This window comes from Muscardinus avellanarius (assembly GCF_963383645.1).
Source record: "Muscardinus avellanarius genome assembly, chromosome: 1".
NCBI lineage: Eukaryota > Metazoa > Chordata > Mammalia > Rodentia > Gliridae > Muscardinus > Muscardinus avellanarius.
In genome coordinates, this window is record NC_137786.1 from 206,484,464 (window position 1) to 206,507,271 (window position 22,808).

At 35.9% G+C, this 22,808-nt stretch overlaps 1 protein-coding gene across 1 annotated transcript in view; it reads right to left on the reverse strand.

The window, feature by feature from the left end:
- CCDC73 (coiled-coil domain containing 73) overlaps nt 1-22,808 on the reverse strand; it is a gene marked incomplete at both ends in the record, with an annotated part of 157,245 nt that overhangs the window by 115,881 nt on the left and 18,556 nt on the right. Inside the window, one exon of the mRNA XM_080690577.1 lies at nt 11,369-11,521. Within this exon, the coding sequence (XP_080546703.1) occupies nt 11,369-11,521 (153 nt within the window). The remainder of the gene's footprint in view (nt 1-11,368; nt 11,522-22,808) is intronic.

Genomic DNA, 22,808 nt, shown 5'->3' on the forward strand with positions numbered 1-22,808 from the left:
AATCTCCAGTACTGCCAAAAAAAAAAAAAAAAAACCTAACAGAATGTCAACTTCCATGGCCACACACTACAAAGACTACAGACTTTACAAATTTATTCAGAAAAGTCACCAAGCAAAGGATGACAAGCAACAACCCTGAACCAGGGGAAATTTTAGTCTTCAGGGTTACTGCATATCAAAAACATAGTTTTCAACAACAACAAAAAAAATAGACAAAAAATTAGTAAACTATGACCCACACACTGAAAAAATAATAGAAACTATCCCCAAGAAAGATAAGACACTGGGCTTACTGTGTGAAGACTTAATTTAAATCAACTTTTTTACGCCGGGCGTGGTGGCGCACGCTTGTAATCCCCGCGCTTGGGAGGCGGAGACAGGAGGATCGCGCAGGTTCGAAGCCAGCCGTGCTGGCGTAAGAGACCCTGTTTCAAAAATATAAAATAGGTCTGGGAGTGTAGCCCGGAGGAAGAAGGGCTTCCAGGAACCCCGGTACCACCAAAAAAATAAATAAATAAATAAATAAATAAATAAATAAATAAATATACTCACAGCATACTGGGGGCACTAAAATGTTTGCCGGCAATAAGGACAGACAGGAGAGTAACTTGTAGTAGAAAAAGGGGCATTCTCTTACTAAAAGGATAATAAAATCCTTCCCAAAAGTTTCCCAACACTCATCTTCTAATATCTCAGTACCATAACTGGGTTACATACCACTCCTAAGCCAATCATTGGCAGGGGCAGGGTTGGACTGTCCTGAGAAACTAAGGCTAATGAGCATTTATCTGATTCACACGACAGGTGAACACAAAGACATAATCAGGGTTTTTCCAACACAGCAGAGAAGAAATGCATACTAAAAGTGTAAGACATATAATAAAATAAGTGAGAAGAAGGGAGACACTCTCGCAGTAATTAATTTCTATAGTCAAAACATACTGGCTACGCATGCAGGCTTTTTCCTATAATCTCAACTTTTTGGGAGCCTTAGACAAGAGGATCCCAAGTTTAGGGCGAGCCTGAGCAACATAGCAGGAGCCCATCTTAAAACACAAACACACACACACACACACACACACACACACACAATAAAAGAGGAAATAAGTATTTTTATGCATTTGTTCAGCAGGAAGGGACCAGATATATGTAACATGAATCTCTTCTCAAAGCACTTGAACTGAAAATGTACAAGATATTGCTTACTTGACATAGGTCTGGTTATACATTCTTTTAGTGTCTAGAGTGGGTTTAAAGATCTTACCATGATCCAGATACTGTTTTAAGCCCTTTTCATGTACTGATTTAATATGGGATATAAGTTTATAAGATAGGTAGTCTTAGTATAATTGTTTTATAGATGAGAAAACTGGAGTAGCAAGAGGATAAATAATTGCATGTCAGGTAAACAACTGAATTAGTATTTGAACCCAGATTATCATTCCACAGAGTTTCTTAAGTACAATATAATGTATACATTATATTATCTCCAGTGTGTGTATGTGTGTGTGTTTTATACTGCAGATTGAACCTAGAGGCATTCTGAGTTATATCCCCAGCTCTATTTTATTTTGAAACTGGGTCTCACTAAGTTGTTGAGTATGCCTATGAACATGCAATCCTCCTGTCTCAGCCTCCAAAGTTCTCGAATTACAGGCATGCACCACCATGCCCAGCTCGTGTGATATTCTCTTTAAAAGACTACAGATGATGTAGGACAGTATGGATTGTTATGATATACTACTTCAGAAACTACTTCATGTCTCACATAAAGATAGAAAAACATTCAAAATAATTTCACCTATGTTAAATATGCAAGTACAAGTGCCAGGCATGGTGGCGCACACTTGTAATCCCAGCATTCGGGAGGCTGAGACAGGAGAATCATAGTTGGCAGACAGCCTCAGCTTCTTAGGCCCTTTGCAACCCAGTGAGACTTTGTTTCAAAATAAAGAATAAAAAATAGGGCTGGGGGTGTAGCTGACAGAATACCCCTGGGTTCCACTCCCAGTAACCCCCCCACACACACATACACACAAATTCAAGTACATTCTGACTTTTGTAGAATGTTTCAAGATAAAAACTAGAAACATTTGTTGCATGAAAAATAAAAGAATTTAAAAATTGCTATGCATGTTTCAATACTGGGATTTTTCTATATCAAAAATCTTCATAATATATTGTTTACTAATGTAAAAAAGTAGCTTAAATACTATTTGGAAAGAGACTTTTAAATATGAACTTTTAAGCAATCCAAGAATAATGGAGACATTATCTTAAATACTTTTTAGCTAATCACACCAAGAACCTATCTGGAAAAATACTTAGTATTTTGTTAGGCAGGTTGAGAAACTGAATTAAGCAATTTTGTAGGAGGTGGACTATGAGTTTGAAAAGGAGAATGAAAGTACTCAGTTACAATTTGTCCTGCTTGGCCATGTGCCTGCCGTATGTACCATGTCCCTAAATCTGTTCAGGGTCAAGAATTGAAAAGGTCTGACCAATGCACAGCCCATCTTGTAAAACTACAGCCTGAAGCAAGCACTTTAAAAAAGCATGACACTTTCTAAAGGTTATAAAGAGTAAATAAACCATCAAATTACTCCTCTTTTATTGTTTTTGTAAAAACACTTAAATCCTTGTAGTCCTAAGGCATCTAATAAAAAATAAACACTTTAAAGATTCTATATTCTGGGATACTTTATTGAAGTTAGAGATTGGATTTTCTTATTAAATTTATTTGTTTCTCATTGACCATCTCATAGGAATTTATACTTAAAACTTTTAAGAGTTTCTTGAACAATAAATAGAAAAAACAACAGTTCCAATAAAAAGAAAAATAACTTCAATGGCATAAAGTTAAATTAAAATCCTAACATAGTTGAAGCATATAATAATGCTACTTTTTTGGCAATGTGGCTAATACCCATTTTATAAATTTTCTGTGTAATATAAAGATACATATTCTATAAATCATAATTATCAGAAACTGTTATGATTCCACTCATAGCATAACTGATTTTATGAGCACTGAAATGCCACTTAAATGTAATTTGCCACGTTATACCATTAATTGTCCAGTTTTCCCTCATAATTTTTTAGCAAATAATTGTTACTCTAGACTACCCAAACCCCACTGAATTTTATTCATTGTTTATTAAAATTTCTGACTTTCTTCCATTAGAAACTATCATATTTTATTTATAATTTTATTATGATTATATAATCGATGCTATGTGGCAGTAAAGTTATTGATTTTTATGGAATATTGTTATCCATTTAAATTTTCAATTCTCTGAAGAGACAAACTGAGAAATGATTTGTGTGTGAGGGCATTACTGGGGCTTACCCCAGGGGGATTCTACATCCAAGCTACACCCCCAGCATTATTTTATTTTTATTTTTGAAACAGGGTCTCACTAGATTAGTAAGTTTCACTACTTGTTGAGGCTGTCCTCAAACCTGTGATCCCTCCTGTCTCAGTCGCCCAAGTACTAGGATTACAGAAGTGAACTCAGCTGAGAAATGATTTATAAAAGGTTACCAAGTAAATACATATTTTAATAATCTGAACACTTTATGGTAGGTCTTTTAACCCCACTGTACAGATGATCTAGATCAAAAATATATTTTGCTTAAAAACATTCAACCTAGTATTTGGGAGACTGAGATAGAAGGATTAGGGTTCAAGGCCATTATGTGATAACTTAGCAAGACCCTATTTTAAAAATTTTTTTTTAATTTAAGGACTGGGGATATAGGTCAGTGGTAGAATAAATACACCTGGGTTCACTCCCCAGTACCACAAAAATAAATAAATAAAATAAAAGTTTCAACCCTGTTTTACTTTTTAGAATCCAACAGTTTTCATATTGAAATCTGGATTGTCAGTTTCTCTTCAGTTCAACATAATTCCTACCCTACTCACACCACATGCCAACTACCTAAACCCTGAAGAAAGCTGAGCTGTGACTCCTATGCTATTACTGATCTCTATTCCTTCTCGGTTATTCCACAGGTCTGACAAGGGTATTATGAGAAATGGAGTCCAACTTCTAAAGTGAACACTATGGACACAAACTATATTGTTGATCCAGATTAGTTCATAGATCATTATTAATTTAAAACATTCCATGTTCTCCGAATATTACCATTACCAATTTAGGTCCATAAGATAAAATGAGCAATGTTATTTCTTTTGTTAACCACAGTATAATTAAGCAATGATGTACAGTTGAGTTAAAAATAAAGTCTCTGATGTCATTTAATGTTAATTCTGCTTTGCTTATTTTGACTAAAGCCACTGGACTATTAACTCTTTGAAGTAAAGTACAATCTTTGTTGGCTACATTATACATTCTAATATTTTACTATATATATATATATATATATATATATATATATGAAGGAGCTCGGGACAAGAGATAAGGAGAGTTGAATACTAGTCTCTTAAAGTCTTTTAAGTTTTTAAATTGGACTAGAAACAATCTCAGGTCACTTTCACCTCAACTCTCATAATCCTGGCAAAAGACTGATGACTTCAATTACATTCCCAAGACCGCCAGAGACAGAAAACATAAAGAAGTGATTCTGATAATGAGTGTATCACATGGAGATAGAATTAATAGTAAGGCCTCACCAAGGAAGAAGAGCCCTAGCATATGCCCCAGTATTTTAAATGGAAGCCCTAAGAACTATACTCTTGGAGTATAGAATGGAACTACGCTAGTCATCTCAAAAATAAAAATTCAGCCTCCAGTCACTCAATCTGATTAATAAAATAATTTGCCCAATTCCAATTTCCAGAAATAAAAGTAAATCTCTCTAGAGAAAAATAATATAAACCAAAGCTTCAAATTTCCTTTGTAATTTTTCATGAAGTCAATAGTTTAATCAAAGATTACCCTACATTATAGGCAAATAAGGTCAAATTACCAAAAGCCAAAAAGGGGGAGAGGAGGGGAGCAAAGGAAAGAGAGGAGAGAGAGAAATTGATTCACATACAAGAGGTCCAGATATTCAAAGTTACTGATAAAGCCGGGCATGGTGGTGCACGCTTGTAATCCCAGCATTTCGGGAGGCTGAAACAGAGGATCCTGGTTTGTGGACAGCCTCAGCTACTTAGTGAGGCCCTCTGCAACTTAGTGAGACCCTGTTTCAAAATAAAGAATAAAAATAGGACAGGGGGTATGGCTCGGAGGTCAAATGCCCCTGGATTCCATCCCCAGACCCGAAAACAAATTAAATAAATAAAAAATAAAAAGTTACTGATAGAGACTTCAAATACATTTTAATATGCTCAAGAAATTAATGGCAAATAAATTGCAGTAGAGTAAAAGAAAAATTAAATTTATTATACTTATTTAAATACAATAAATGAAATTAAAAACTCAATAGACTGACTTCATCAGCCAATTAGACAAGCTGAATAGAAGGACAGTGAATTGAAAGGACAAAAGAAAACAGCTAGATTGAAAATTAGAGCTGGGCATGGTGGCACATGCTTGTAATTCCAGGGCTTGGGAGGCTGAGACAGGAGGATTGCACAGGTTCGAAGCCAGCCTCAGCTACTGAGTGAGGCTCTCAGAAACTTAGCCCCTGTTTCCAAATAAATTATAAAATAGGTCTGGGAGTATAGCCCAGAGGTAGAAAAGCCCCTGGGTTCCACCCCCAGTACCACACATACACAAAAAAAGAAAATTAGAGAAAAAGGATGAAAACATAGATAATAACGATATAGACTCTATGAACAAGAAGTCTGACAAAGTTGACCAATATATCCTCAGAACATTTCTCTCAATAAATATAGAATATAAATTGTTTACAAATTCTTATCAATATAATTCTTATCAAGTTTATTGTTGGAATATACTAAATTATTGAAATTATAAAGAATATACTATCAGATATAGTATACTTCAGCTAGAAATAATCCTTTTAATAAAAAGTGAAAGAAACTTCTACAATTTTATTTTATTGAGAAATGGACCCAGACATTCTACCTCCAAGCTATACTCCTGTTGGGGTGTGTGCATACAGAGCCTAAAGAGATGCAGCCTCCCTTGGCCTGAGCGGCCTGCAGGCTAAGGCAAAGCTTTAGGTAAAGTTTAAGAACTTCCGCAGTAAAATGATTCAGCAGAAAGGGGCTAAGATGGCGCCTGGAGGAAGCTACGAAGGCGTGGTTTCCCCATTCATTATGGGTGGGGAGACTGAGCAGTTTTTCCCCTTTTTAGTGCTCATGTACTGGCCTGGGATTGGCTGTGAACTATGTGCTAGTGATCTTTATCCCGACAGGCTAGGCTATTTCCCCATTGGAAGTTCCTCTCGTGGTTTTGTGCTATATATATGTTGCTTGAAGAGGAATAAATGAGATCTTGCTTGACTTGACTCCCGGCTTGTGTGTGTGTGTTCGAGCCGTCGGCATTCAACCTTCCTAATCAGCCCCGCCACTGACAGGCAGGACCCCGTCATACTCCCAGCCCTTTTATTTTGAAACAATAAGCTAAGTTAATGATTATTAACAATTGCTAAGCTGCTGAGACTGTCCTGAACCTGTGATCTTCCTGTCTCAGGCTCCCAAGTACTAGGATGTGCCAAATACTAGGCACATGCTACCATGCCCATCTCCAGCCATTTATATTAAATTTTATTTTGAGAATAATCTATACCCACCAAAAAAGAAATTTACCAACTAGAGATAATATTCATCTTTTTCTGTTCTTCTACAATATATCTGAGTGTGCCTTTCTTTTGTCATGAGGCCTACAATATTCAGTCAAAATACTATGTCCCACAGCTGCTTAAATTGGCTTATTTCCCCACTACTCCTTTCATTGAGGTTATGGCACATATTTTCAAAACAGATACATTTTCATAGTCTAAATTCCATCCTGGAATTTTCCCCACAACCTGGTAAGTTTGCAAGTTGTACAGTTTACTCTTTGTGGTATGTAGTTTTATGGATTTGAAAAAACTGTGGAATAATGTTTCCACCACACTATACAATACAGAAAAGTTTTCTTATCCCCGCCCCCACCAAAATTCTCATGTATTCCATTTATACCCCCCTCTTATTCCGTTCTCTGATATCTAGTAATCACTAATTTGTTTTCCATCTCTACAGTTTTGTCTTTTCCAAAATGTCACATAAATGTATCATATTATGTATAGCCTCTTGTATCTGATTTATTTCACTTAGAAAAATTCATGTAAGATTCATACCTTCGGGAGTCCGGTATGGTGGTGCATGCTTGTAATCTCAGTACTTGGGAGGCTGGGACAGGAGGACCACAGGTTTGCAACCAGCCTCAGCTAATTAGTGAGGTCTTCTGAAACTTAGTGAGATCCTGTTTCAAAATAAAGAATAAAACATAGAGCTGGGAGTGTATTTCAGAGGTAGAATGCCCCTGGGTTCAATCTCCAGTTTCACACACACAAAAAAATTTATAACTTTTTTTGGGGGAGGGTGAATGTGTGTGTGCATGTGTACTGAGGAACATTCTACCTCTGAGCTACACCCATAGCCTTTTTAAATTTTTCTTATTTTGAAAAAGGGTCTCACTAAATTGCTGAGGCTAGTCTTGAACTTAGAATCCTCTTCTCTCAGCCTCCTAAATACTAAAATTATAGGCATGCACAACTACATCCAGCTACATCTTTGTTTTTTATTTTAATCCAGGGGTATTCTACCTCCAGGCTATACCCCCAGCTCTACTTTTTATTCTTTATTTTTTTAATTAATTAATTAATTAATTTTTGGTACTGGGGTTCCTGGAAACCCTTCTACCTCCGGGCTACACTCCCAGACCTATTTTATATTTTTATTTGGAAACAGGGTGTCTTAGCCAGCAAGGCTAGCTTCGAACCTGTGCGATCCTCCTGTCTCCACCTCTTAAGCGCAGGAATTACAAGCATGCACCACCATACCCAGTTTATCCTTTATTTTGAAACAGAATCTCACTAAGGTACAGAAGGCCTAAGTATCTGAGGCTGACCATGAACCTATGATCCTCCTGTCTCAGCCTCTCAAGTACTGGGATTGTAAGTGTGCACCACCACACCTAGCTTACACCTTTTTTAGAATATTTTTTGCTAGGAGTAGAACTCTAGGTCTGTAGTTATTCTTTTAGCACTTTAAAGGGGTCACTGTCTTCTGAGTTGAGCAATTTTATTAAGAAGCTTACTATCAATCTTATTGTTCCTCTGAAAGAATGAACCTTTCTCCACTAATGACTACTTTTAGGATTTTCCACTTGTTTTCAGTTCTATGATATATCTGGGTATGATTTTCTTTGCAATTATTTGACTTGGGCTTTGTAGAGTGTCTTGAATCTGGGGTGGTGTATTTTATATATGTTGAATATTCTCTATTGTCATCTAGTTCTCTAAACCTGTCTTTTTTTTTTTTTTTTTTTTTGTCTTTGCAATGCTGGAGATTCAAACCCAGAGCCCCATGCATGTAAAGCCTCTATCACTCTCACTGCCAGCCCTCTAATCCTGTATTCTACTGTATCTAATTAGCTGTTAAACCTATTGAGTTAGCAAGTGTGTGTGTGTGTGTGTGTGTGTGTGTGTGTGTGTTGCTCGGATTGAGTCCAGGGGCATTCTACCTCTGAGTCCACCCCTAATCTGATTTTTTATTCTTCATTTAGAAACAGGGTGTCAGTAAGTTGCAGAGGGCCTCACAAGTTGCTGGGGCTGGCCACGAACCTGTGATCCTCCTTTATCAGCCTCCCAAGTACTGGAATTACAAGCATACACCATCACCACACCCGGCTTGAGTCAGTAATTTGAGATAATGTATATTTCACTCCCAGAATTTCAATTTGATTTTATACACATACACACACATACACACGTATTCATTCTTTGGCAAGATTATCTAGGTCCTTGTCTATTTTTCTTATTTATACTTTCCTTAATGTATTACTCATAATATTAAATGATTCCACTTAAATCATTTAAATATCCTTTTCTGTTTGACCTCTAATATGCAAATCAGTTTTATTTTTATTGTATGATTTTTTTATATTGGTAAAGATCAGATACTATATCTTTGCATGCCTAAGAGTGTAGGGGAGAGGGGTAGTGGTGTTTGAATCCAGGGGCATTCTATCTTCAAACTACATCCATGGCCTTTATTTTTTGTTTTAAAACAGGGTATTGCTAAATTACTAAGGGTCTTACTAAACTTGAGGCTGTTCTTAAACCTGAGATCCTCATGGTCCAGCCTCTCAAATACTGTGATTACAGACATGCACCACCATGCCCACCTTTAATTTTTTATTGAAAAGCAATCTCAAATTTCAGAAAAAATACAAGAATACTATGAAGAACTTTCCTGAAACATTCAAGAATAATGTCCCAACATGACAGCCCGTTACCTTTGACTATTTTAGTGGGTATTATATAAACACAATAATTCTTGATAAGATATAATACAAGAATCAAAACCTAAAAACTAACACTGGCATATTACTACCATATAATTCTCAAATCTCATTCAAATGCCACCACTTGTCTCAATAATGTTAATCAATAATACTTGGTCTTAATAATAAAATATATGCAAATTATTTCATATATTTTAGCAATAAACTTTAATAAATTATAAATTCTATAACAGTATTTATTTAATAAAATGCAACTGAAATATAATAACTTAAGTTTAATTGTACCCAAAATCTAATACTGTACCTAACATATCTTACTCTTACTATACTTGTCTCACCAGTGATAGAAGATTGTTTCTCTATGTAAAATAAAAAGTAAAAGTTCTTCTTCAAATGCACAGCACACACATAACACATGTCTCTTCTGAGGTATCCATGTGCTGGGGGTATAGCTCAGAGGTAGAATGCCCTGGGTTTAATACCTAGTACCACAAAAGAAAGTACAAAGGATAAAACATAGGATCTGAGTGTGGTGGACACACTTGTAATCCCAGGATTTGGAAGGCTGAAACAGGAGGATCATAGATTTGAGGCCAGCCTTAGCAACTTAGACCATCCACAATTTAATAAGTGAGACCCTGTTTCAAAATAAAAAATAAATATATAGCTGGGGTATACCTCAGAGGTAGAATACCCCTAGGTTCAACCCCCAGTACTCCCCCACACACACACAATATAGGAAGCTAATCCAATCCAATTATAATATGACAGGGAAAAATCATTGCATATCTTATACAACAAGAATAAGGCAGGCACTGCTCAAACTATCTTGGTAAGTTTTTATTTAAAAATACTATAAAGCCGGGCGTGGTGGCCCACACTTGTAATCCCGCGCTTGGGAGGCAGAGACAGGAGGATTGCGCTGGTTCGGAGCCAGCCTCGCTGGCTTAAGAGACCCTGTTTCCACATAAAAAAAGTTGAAAAATAGGTCTGGGAGTGTAGCCCGTGGGAGTGTATCCCGGAGGTAGAAGGGCTTCCAGGAACCCCAGTACCACAAAAAAAAAAAAAAATACTATAAAACCACTATAGTATTCTAAGTTAAATTCTTTTGGAAAGACCTGGAGTAGTATGGCTGCCTCACATGTTGTTCTATTCCTAGTCTTATGGGGAACTTCCTTATCTTCAGTAATTTGATTTGCATTTCCCTGATTGTGACATTGAGCATTTTTTTCTAGTTTCATTCTTTTACATATAGCTATCCAGTTTTTCTAACTTTTACCATTATTTTTAAAATAACTTTGCAAGATCATTTTTATGGCCCTGCACTACCATGCAAAGAAAGCCCTTTCTGTATCACTTTCTGTGCTACAGCACATCTTCCATGTTAGTATTTATGTACTTACATCATACTTTTTAATAGCTACATACTATTCAATGTATCTGATTCAGCCACCTAATTATGTACTACCAAACTTAGCCTGGATAGAGTTATTTTTAAAAATAAGAATATTTGGCTCTTTGAATTAGGAATACTTACTACCTATACTTCTTTTGTCACTTAATTGTGCAACTTTGTTTCATTACTTAATCATTATGTAAACACTAATCTTACAACCTTAACAAAAAAAGTAACTTTCCAAAAGTGTGTTTTTTCAATAAGCATAATGTCTAACTACAGTCTCAATAAATAGTACTTGACTCATCAAGTATTAACAACCTAAAAATCTCATTCTATTTTTTGCTTTAGTTTCAAAACTTTTCTTATTTCCAATTCTCTGATGAGCAGCCTTAATCTGTTTTACTCTTTTACTTCATTATTTGGACTACATATTTTCTGTCTAAACAAAAGATTATTCTCTCAACTGCTGATCACATGGGGGGAAGATTATTTTGTTAGGTCTTTTGGTCTTTTTTTCTTGAAAAACAAAAACTGGATAAAAGCAGGTTCTCGTTAAAAATAAATTCAAAAAGCTTACCCTTCTCATACGCAATTCTTCTAATGCTTCCAATAAGCTTGTCTTGAAGTCTAATAACTGAATAGAAAACATAGTCTCTGAGGAACTTTGAAGAGTAAAAGTAGATGATGATGATTCCATGTTGCCATCATTCTCCATATTAACATTTATTTCCTGCAATACAAAAATTTTAACAGCAAAAATTATTTATGTTTTTCAAGTAAAAGCACAATTACCATAAATTTAACAACCTATATCCCAGAATCCTCCACGTTCAACATGAGTAACTGTTTTGTTATCACTTCTATTCCAACATCCATACAAAAAAAAAAAAAAAAAACACTTAGTGACAATAATACTATTCCATTTCTCCATGGTTGAGGCTTTTTCTGGTACCTGAGTACCCTTGGAGACTACATTTTTTTGCCCCTAAACATCAGTCTCATAAAAGTTGTATTCCTAAGATTGCAGGCAAGACTAGGCCCTTCACTAGTTGCTTCATGCCAAGATAGATACACATTCTTTTCCTAAACTTTGCTTTGACATAAAGCTACTTTGCAAAGATGATGTAAACATTAATAGTAAGGCAATCTTTAAACTCAACAAAATTGAAAGAGGAAACCTGTGGCAACTGCCTTTTATTAAAATTCAAGGTACTTAGCCGGGCGTGGTGGCGCACGCTTGTAATCCCCGCGCTTGGGAGGCAGAGACAGGAGGATCGCGCAGGTTCGAAGCCAGCCGCGCGCGCTGGCTTAGGAGACCCTGTTTCCAAATAAAAAAATGTAAAAATAGGTCTGGAAGTGTAGCCCGAAGGTAGAAGGGCTTCCGGGAACCCCAGTACCACCAAAAAAATTAAAAATAAAAAAAAATTAAAAAATTAAAAAAATAAATAAAATTCAAGGTACTTAAACATCTATCTTCTCAACCCCAAAATCATATGAGTCAGACTTCAAAAACCTTTCCTTTCAACTAGTCCAATTTAAATTATTATTGATGCATAAGTAGATGCAAAGAAATGTACAGGGAAGTCCTATGCATCATTCACTAAGTCTCTTCCAAAGTTAAAATCTTATATAACAATAGCAGGGTTTTAAAAATGTGTATCTGATATTGGTACAATCTACAGAGATCATCAGAAGGTAATAAACATATGTACATTCCTGGGTGTGCGTGTGTGTGTGCGCACCTTTATAACTTGCAACTATGACTTCAATCAAGATAACCAATTCTTTTTTTTTTCTTTTAAATTTTTTTATTGGAAGATAATCAATTCTAATCCCAACACAGACTCACTCTCTTGTTGCCATCCCCTTTCCCTTCCCATATGCATAACTCTAGCAAACGTTAACCTCAATTTCAGATGAATTTGTTAAGAAAATTTATAATGCAGTGGATGGTGAAAGACCTCAACCTACAATCTGAAATACTTTGTTCCTTTCTTCTTTCTGGAACTGTATCATAGCTTTTTTTTTTTTTCCTATTTATCTTAACCTTTTTTCCTATACTGTATTTTGAAAAAATAATAGATGATAATTTTCCAGACCTGATGAAAATAAGAAGTTGTAACTAAGAATTCCAGTGAATTCTATAGTGGTAAGTAAACTCACACTATGGGTAAAGTGACCCAAAACAATCTTACAAATATTAAAAATATACATGAGAAAAAAAGATAATATTTCAAAGAAGTCTCAAAATAAGAGTGCAACTGGAGACAGAGAAGGCCATTTTATAGTTTAAAAGGGTCAATCCAATCAAGAAGATACAATTTTAAACATATATGCACACAACAATGGAATACCAAATTACTTTTTAAAAAAATCAAAGATTCTTAACACCTTTGTCAAAAGTCAGTTGGCTGTAGATAAAATGGATTTACTTTTGGGCTGTCTGTGCTGTTTTATTGGTCTATGTGTCTGTTTTATGTCAATACCATGCTGTTTGTTTCTGATACCCAGCAGTGAACTCAGGTACCATGCATTCTACCTCCAAGCTATACCCTCAGCCCTATTCTATTTTTTTATTTTGAACTGGGTTCTCACTAAGTTGCTGATAGCCTCACTAAGTTCCTGAGGCTAGCTTCAAACTTGTTGATCATCCTTTCTCAGCCTCCCAAGTACTGGGATCACAAGTGTGTGCCACCACACCTGGTTTCCCATGCTGTTTTAATGACTACAACTTTGTAGTATATTTTGAAGTCAGGTAATGTGATGCCTCCTGCTTTGTTCTTTTTTGCTCAAGATGGCTTTGGCTATTTAGGGATTTTTGAAATTCTACATAAATTTTAGGATTTTTTTTCTTGTTCTCTAAAGAAGAATGTCATTGGTATTTTCATAGAAATTTCACTGAATGTGTAGACTGCTTTGGGTAATATGGAAATTTTAACAGTATAACTTCTTCCAATCTCTAAACATCTCTGTATGACCTATTATACAACAGTAAAACGCAATTTGGCTTATTTTGTATACAAAAGGAGCCCTCTTGAATTTGAAGACTGGTGAGATTTAAGTGGGTTTTCTTTTTCTTTTCCTTTTTCTTCTTTTTGTACTGGGGATTGAACCCAGGGGCATTCTACCTCTAAGCTACACATCAGCCCTATTTTATTTTTTATTTTGAAACAGGGTCTTACTAAATTGAGGAGGGCCTCACTAAGTTGCTGAGGCTGGCCTAGAACCTGTGATCCTCCTGACTCAGCTTCCCAAGTACTTGGATTACAGATGTGTGCTAATGCTCCCTGCTTTTAAGTGGCACTTTAATAAATAATTCTGGAGAAAAAATGCAAGATAGTTGGAGTGGGAGAGAAGATTAAATAAAAAGATTAGAGCCGGGCGTGATGGCGCACGCTTGTAATCCCAGCATTCTGGGGGCTGAGACCTGAGGATCACAGTTCACGGACAGCCTCAGCTACTTAGTGAGGCCCTATGTAACTCAGTGAGACCCAGTTTCAAAATAAAAAATACAAAAATAGGGCAGGGCATGTAGCTCAAAGGTAGAATGCCCCTGGGTTCCACCCCCAGACCCATAAATAAATAAATAAATAAATAAATAAATAAATAAATAATCATATGAAAAGCTGATTGTAATTCATGTCTGAGGCAGGAGGATCTAACTAGATTGGTAGCAGCAAGAATACAAAATGAACCTAAGGGCCAATTAGAAGGAAAGAACAACAGGACACTTTCTAGTGTCATCCTCCTTTTCTTTATATGTCATAATGAGGTTCAAAATGATAAAAACATACATGCACACAGCACTTTGTTTCCCTCCAGATCCCACCCTGCTCCCTTCTCCTACCCCCTGAGAGATATGTATTGATAATTTCCTATATGTACATAACATTATTTAAACTATTTCTTTCATCAAGTCTCCTTCGCCCCCTCTACCTACATACAACCCCAAACCTCTTCCACCATTCCACTAGAACCTCTCCTCCTTTATCTGACATCCCTTTTGTTTCCCAATATCTCTCGTTTCCACATATGAGAGAAAACAAACAATCCTTCACTTTCTGAGACTGGCTAATCTCACTTAGCATACTATTCTCTAGTTTAATCCATTTTCCTGCAAATGACATAATTTTGTTCTTCATAGCTTTATGTATTATGTACATACACAATATTATGTATATATACATTTTTATTCACCTGTTGATGGATACATAACTTGGTTCTATAATTTGGCTATTGTGAGCTATGATGCTACAAACATGGATATGCATGGATCTCTATAATATTCTGACTTCAATTCCTTTGGAAAGATGTCCAAGAATGCTAGTTCCGGGTCACAGGATGGTTTCATTTCCAGTCTTCTGAGGAACCTCCACAGTGATCTCCATAGTATCTGTATTAATTTGCAATCTCACTAACAGTGTATAAGAGTTCCTCCTATTTCTCCACATCCTCACCAGTATTTTTTTTATTATTTGTATTCTTGATGATTTGCTATTCTAACTGAATTTAGATGGAATCTAAGTGTAGTCCTGAGTTCCCCTGCTTACTAATGATGTTGAAAAAAAATTCACATATTTGTTAGCCATTATATTTCTTCTTTTGAGAAATGTCTATTCAGTTCAGTTGCCCATTTTTTGATTGGGTTATTTTGTAGTGTTGTTTTTTAAGTTATTTGTATGTTCTAGATATTAGTCCTTTATCAGTAAAGAAGGTGGCAAAGATCTCAAATTCTGTAGGCTCTCTCTCTAGATTCTTAATGGTTTCCTTTGCTGCACAGAAGCTTTTTTATTTAATGCCATCCCATTTATTAATTCTCATTTTAATTTCCTGAGTTTTGGGGGCCTTATTGAGGAGGTCTCTACTAGTGCAATACTTCTTAAATTATTCCATGAAGTAGAAAAGGAATACTTCTAAACTCATTCTTAAAGTCAAAATCACCTCAATTCTAAAACCAAACAAAGATATCTCAAGAAAAGAAAATTTTAGACTAATACCTCTGATGAACATATATACAAAAATTATTTTGTGTGTGTGTAGTACTGTGGATAGAACCCAGGGGCATTCTATGTTCGAGCTACAGCCCTATTTTTTTCTTTACTTTGAAACAGGTCTCACTAAGTTGCAGAGGACCTCAATAAGTTGGTATGGCTGGCCATGACCTATAATTCTCCTGTCCCAGGCTACAAAAATTCTTAATAAAATACTAGTAATTCATATTCAAAACTACATCAAGAAAATTGTATACCATGATCAAGTTGGTTTTATTCTAGGGATGCAAGGCTGGTTCAACATATGAAAGTCAATAAATATAACTACCACCTAAACAGAATTGAGGACAAAAATCACATGACCATCTGAATAAATGCAGAAAAAGCAGCTGACAAAATCCAACTTTCATTCATGATAAAAATGCTGAATAAATCAGGAATATTAGGAATCTACTTCAATATTATAAAAGCAATATATGATTAACCCAAAGTCAACATTATGCTGAATGGGGGAAAACTGAAATCATTCCCTTTAAAATCAGGAATAAAACAAGGATGCCCACTATTGCTATTCCTTTTCAAAAGAGTGCTTGAAATTCTAGCCAGAGGAATAAGAAAAGAAAATTAAAGGAATACAAATAGGTAGAGAATAATTGAAATTATCTCTGTTTCAGATGGCATGATCCTAAACTTAAAAGATCCAAAAACTCAACCAAAAGACTTACAGAGCTGACTATCAAACTCAGCAATGTAGTAGAATACAAAACCAACTTCAAGATATCATTAGCATTTCTATACAAAAATCATGAAAGCACTGGAAAAAAATACAGAAAAATTCCATTCACAATAACCTCAAATAATAAAATACATAGAAATAAATCTAACCAAGGAAGTAAAAGGCCTCTACAAGAAAACTACAAACACTAAAGAAAGAGATTGAAGATCTCAGAAGATGGAAAAACTTCCTATGCTCTTAGATACACAGAATAAATATCATCAAAATAGCCATTGCACCAAAAGCAATCTGCAGTTTCAATGCAATCCCTACTAAAATACCAATGTCACCTGGCATGATGCACAAAGTTGTAATCCCAGAATTTGGGAGGCAGAAACTGGAAGATCATGGCTCCCAGACAGCCTCAGCTATTTAGCAAGGCCCTTCACAACTCAGTGAGACCCTGTTTCAAAAATTTAAAAACTACAGCTGGGGGTGTAACTCAGAGGTACAATGCCCCTGAGTTCCATCCCCACCCAGTACCGCAAAAACAAAACAAAACAAAACAATGTCACTCTTCACAGCTAGGAAAAAAAGTTCCGAAATTCATATGGAAAAGTAAAAGATCCAGTATAGCCAAAGCAATTCTTAGCAATAAGAACCATGATGGAGGCATCACAATACCAGATTTCAAAATATACTACAGAGCTATATATAAGAACAGCATGATATTGGCACAAAAACAGACCAAAGACCAACAGAACAGAATAGAAGATACAAAAACAAATCCTCACATTTATAGCCAGCTGATTTTTGACAAAAGTGCAAAAGCATATGCTGGGAAAAAAACAGCCTTTTCAACAAATGGTACTGGGACAACTGGTCATCCATTTGTAGAAGAATGGAATTAAACCCCAACCTCTTATTCTACACGAGTCAACTCAAAACAAATAAAAGACCTAGAAATTAGAACAGAGACTTTGTAATTACTAGAAGAGAGCATAGAATCAACTCCTTTTCAACTTTAATATTCTGCCAAAATACCCAAAAGACTTTCTCAATTATAATTTCCTTACTGTCTTCTACCTGCCTGATCCATTTTTATTTCTGCTTCTGTACTTAGAATAATTTTTTATTCCCCTTACTTATTTAACTTCTTCCCATATTTTATTCCCAATTTATGGCCCCTTTCCCCAGGAATCTTTCTCTGACTACATTAAGTCACACAGATTCCTCTAATTTTTAAATTCTTTTATATTTAAATTCCATAATTTAATGGGGTCTAACAATAAACCAGGATTTTTTGTTTGTTTGTTTGTTTTGTTTTGAGTACTAGAGACTGGACATGGGGGCATTCTACCTCTAAGCTACAACCCCAACCATTTTTATTTTTTATTTTACAAAGGGTCTCACTAGAGCCGGGCGTGGTGGCGCACGCTTGTAATCCCTGAGCTTGGTAGGCAGAGACAGGAGGATCGCGCAGGTTTGAAGCCAGCCGCTCACGCTGGCTTAGGAGACCCTGTTTCCAAATGAAAATGTAAAAATAGGTCTGGGAGTGTAGCCCGGAGGTAGAAGGGCTTCCAGGAACCCCAGTACCACCAAAAAAAAAGGGGGGGGGTCTCACTAAATTGCTGAGGCTGGCCTCAAACATGAGACCCTCTGTCTCAGCTTCCCAAGTACTGAGTTTACAGGAGTCCATCAATGTACCCAGCTGATAAACTTCAAGTTATATGCAAAAATGCAAGCTAAAATTTTGAAAGATCAGCATGTTGAAGGCTTAAAACATATTTTTAGGTGGATCAACAACCACAATCAGGCAAATTACTGAAATTACTTAATAATTACTGAATAAAAGAAAAATCTTCAAACATAACTGATTTCACTTCCTATACTATTGAATTATTTTAAAATATTTCATATAATAATTATACTTTTTTATGTTACTGGGTATTGAACCCAGGAATATTTTACTTATGAGCTACAACCCTAGCCCTTTCTTATTTCTTATTTTGAAATAGTGTCTTGCTAAATTATTGTGCACTTGCCTCAAACTTGTGACCCTCCTGTCTCGGCCTCCCAAGTGCAGTGGTATGTACCACTGTGTCCAGCTATATTTTATCAGAAAGATACATTTCTTTAAATACCTACATAATAATAATAATTATTATTATTATTAATAATTTGTGGCATGGGGGATTGAACCCAGGAGTATTCTGCCTCTAAACTATACCCTCAGCCTTATGCTATTTTTTATCTTGAAACAGGGACTCACTGAGTTGCCAAGGCCTTGATAACTTCCTGAGGCTGACTGAGAACCTGTGATCCTCCTGTCTCAGCCTCCCAAGTATTAGGATAATATGTGCTACCACATTGCTCTAATGTATTATGTGAGTTTTTGTGTGTGTGTGGTGTGTGTGTGGGGGGGGTTTTTTTTTTGTGTGTGTGGTACTAGGGGTAGAACCCAGGAGCTTTTCTACCTCCACATTATACTCTCAGACCTATTTTATACTTTATTTGGAAACAGGGTCTCACTAAGTAGCTGAGGCTGGCTTTTAACCTGTGCGATCTTCCTGTCTCAGCCTCCCAAGCACTGGGATTACAAGCCTGAGCCACCACACCCTGCTTATAAATGAGATTTAAAGTAGTGATTCCCTTAAGAAGTTTTCTACATTTTCCTCTGTGATTTTTATTACTAAAGAAGGCTATATTATGTTCCTTCTAGTAATCCCAATACTTGGGAGGCTTAGGTAGATCAAAGCAAGGCCCTCAGTGGCTTAGTGAGAGCCCATTTCAAAATGAAAAATAGGGCTTAGAGGTAGAATATCCCTGAGTTCAAATGCAATATTTAAAAAAAAATTCCTTCTATTTTTCATGAGATACCATTATCAAAATGTTACTCATTTACCAGAAATATGTTTTAAAGTGCATTTAAGTGACTTAGTATTTATTTCTTGCAACAAACATACTATCTTAAATGTTCTGTGTTCAAAATCATTAGCCAAGTGGCACATGCCTGTAATTCTAGTACTTGGGAAGCTGGGACAGAAGGATGATAGGTTCAAGCCAGCCTCAGCAACTTAGTGAGGTTCGCAACAACTTAGCAAAACACTGTTTCCAAAGACAAAAAAATCCTAAATGAATAAAAAGTTCCATGGTAACAGATATTTACTACTAAATATTTATTAACAAAAATAAGAAGCTGGAACAACTTAAATAAATGTTAAGTAATAAAAATAAGAAATTGGAAACAACCTAAATATTAAGTAATAAAAATAAACAATTATTGCTATCTTATAGAATATATGCAGCCACTAAAAATAGTGACTCATATCTGTTAAGCACTTACTACATGCAAGACTCTCTTCTAATATTTTTGTGTGTGCGTGTGGTACTGGGAGTGCAACTCAGAGCTTTCTACCTCTGGGCTACACTCCCAGCCCTATTTTATATTTTATTTGGAAACAGGGTCTAAGTTGCTGAGAGCCTAAGTTGTTGAGGCTGGCTTCGAACCTGTGTGATGCTCCTGTCTCAGCCTCCCAAGCCCGGGGATTATAAGCATCCGCCACCATGCCCGGCTCATTTAATACTTTATATCTAGATCTCCAAACAACTTTATGAGATATTTATTATTAGCATTTCCATTTCATAAGTAAGGAAACTGAGGCATATCAGGACTAAATAACTTGCCCAAGGTTACAAAGAAGGGGTGGAACCAGAATATGAATTTAGCAATCATTACATTATATTGCTTCTCATAAACCGGGCATGGTGGTGCATGCTTGTAATCCCAGCATTCAGGAGGCTGAAACAGGAGGATCACGGTTCGCAGACAGCCTTGGCTACTTAGGCCTTCTGCAACTCAGTGAGACCCTGTTTCAAAATAAAGAATAAAAAATTGGGCAGGAGGTGTAGCTCAGAGGTCAAATGCCTCTGGGTTCCATCCCCAGACCTGCCAAAAAATAAAATAAATTGCTTCTCATAACTGTACTTGTGGAGTTTATAGTAACAAGAAATATTTGTGTTATAATGTGATGTTGTTAAAAACAAACATCAATCCTAACAAAAACAGGACTCAGTGTCTTCCAGTTAAGACAGTGGAATGAGCCCAGGTATTTAGTTACACTCTACTAAAATGGCAGTCAGTGATTTACAGTATAAACCTTAGTACAAAGAGAACAGAAGACAAAAACAACACAACTTTGGAAGGCAGATAGAGGCACAGACATGAGAAAGTAGAGCCAGCAGAGGAGAAACTGGGAAACAATTTGATTTACATCATTCACCACTCTTCCTCCCCTCCCCTAACAACAAATGGTCTGGGCTGGAGATGTAGCTCATTGGCAGAGCATACAAGAGGTCCTAGGTACAATCCCAAGCACCACCAACAAAAAAAGGGTGTAGTCTGGTGATACCAGGGACCTCTAAAGGCTATACCACTCCTGGGTATCTTTCCAAAGGGGTTAAAATCAGAGAACTACGTTAACATATGCATACCCATGTTCATAGCAGCACAGTTTGTAATAGCCAAAATATGGAACCAACCTAGATCTCCATCATCAGATGAATGGATTGCAAAATTATGGGAAATGCACACAATGGAATTCTATTCAGCTATAAAGAAAAATAAAATAATAACATTTGCAAGAAGATGGAAGGAACTAGAGAACATTATGTTAAGTGAGATTATTCAAGCACACAAAAAAAGGGACATATGTTTTCTCTAATATGTCCAAGCTAGGGAGTAGTGGTAATACCAGAAAGACTCCAGATTATGGAGGAGAAATCTCAGCAAAGCTTGAATGGAAGGATAGGAGAGGAAGAAAGCTGAGGCTGTTCAATGGAGGAACTACATATGAATATGTGTAATAGCATAAATATAACATGATTAACCTGAACACTCTCTATGGGGAGGAGGGAAATGGAGGGGGAAGGGCATGAAGCACAATGTAAATGTACACCACTCTCAATTATAAAAAATAAAAATTAAAATAAAAGTTTATTATAAATATATTGAATGTTACATAAATATCCATAACACTGAATGTTATATATGTAAATTTATATTTAAATTTATATTCCTTAAATTGTTTTTCATATAGGAATAAATCTGAGTGTTATATTAATCCCTGTATATAGAATAATGGATTGAATTGTGTATCCCTGGAATTTATATGTTAAACTCTTAAACTGATATGTGACCATATTTGGAAATAAAACTTTTAAAGAAGTAAAAAAAAAAAAGGTGAGGCCTAAAGAAAGATTAATTGAAATCCTCTCCCTCTCTGGTTAGCCATGACCGTGCCTCTCCTAGACAGAAAGAAGTTGTTCTGAAGATGACAAAACTGAGTCTCTGACACAGTTTAGAAGGAAGCAGAAGTGGCTACTGTATAAAAAAGTTTGCTTATTGGATGCTGAGGTATCTCTGCTCCACCAACTTTCTTCCTCCACAGGACTTCCTTAGCTGTTCCTTTAGCAGCAGACTGGAAGTATGTTTTCTAGGGAATTTGACCAGATTACGAGAAAAGACATAAATAATAGGACACTAGAAGTTGTTTTTTATTTATTTATTTTGTGTGGGGGGGTCTGGGGGTGGAACCCAAGGAAATTCAACCTCTGAGCTCCACCCCCTGCCCTATTTTTTATTCTTTTTTTTTTTTTTTTTTTTGAAACAGGGTCTCATTAAGTTGTGGAGGGCCTAAGTAGCTGAGGCTGTCTAGGAACCACAATCCTCCGGTCTCAGCTTCCCAAATGCTGGTATTACAAGCGTGTGCCATCACGCCCAGCTTTTTAATTAGGCAACCAGAAAATGAAGATCATAGTCATATAATAAGCCCTTCTCATACACATAGAGATTCCAAATTCATATTTGTTGTTTGTTGTTGCTGCTACTGCTATTGTTTTTTTTTGTTATTGTTTTGTTTTTTGTTTTTCTGCAGTACATTATTAATGAATACACTAAAAAATAAGCAATGAGGGACAATAAGACAATTCAAGGCAACAAAGAAAAATAATTACAGCATATTACAATGGTTAGCAGTAAAGAACATTTATGTAATTGTAATAATATAACTACTGATACAATCATGAATATGATATAATTATATAGGGAAAATGGATAGTATGTAAGCAGGAGAAAAATTGGGGCAAAAGATGAAAGAAAATTTTTTTTTTTTTTTTTTTGCGATACTGAGGATTGAACCCAGGGACGTTCTACCTCTTAGCTACATTCTCTCCCAGCCCTATTTTTATTATTTATTTTGAGACAGGGTCTCACTAAGTTGCAGAGGGCCTCACTACATAGCTGAGGCTGG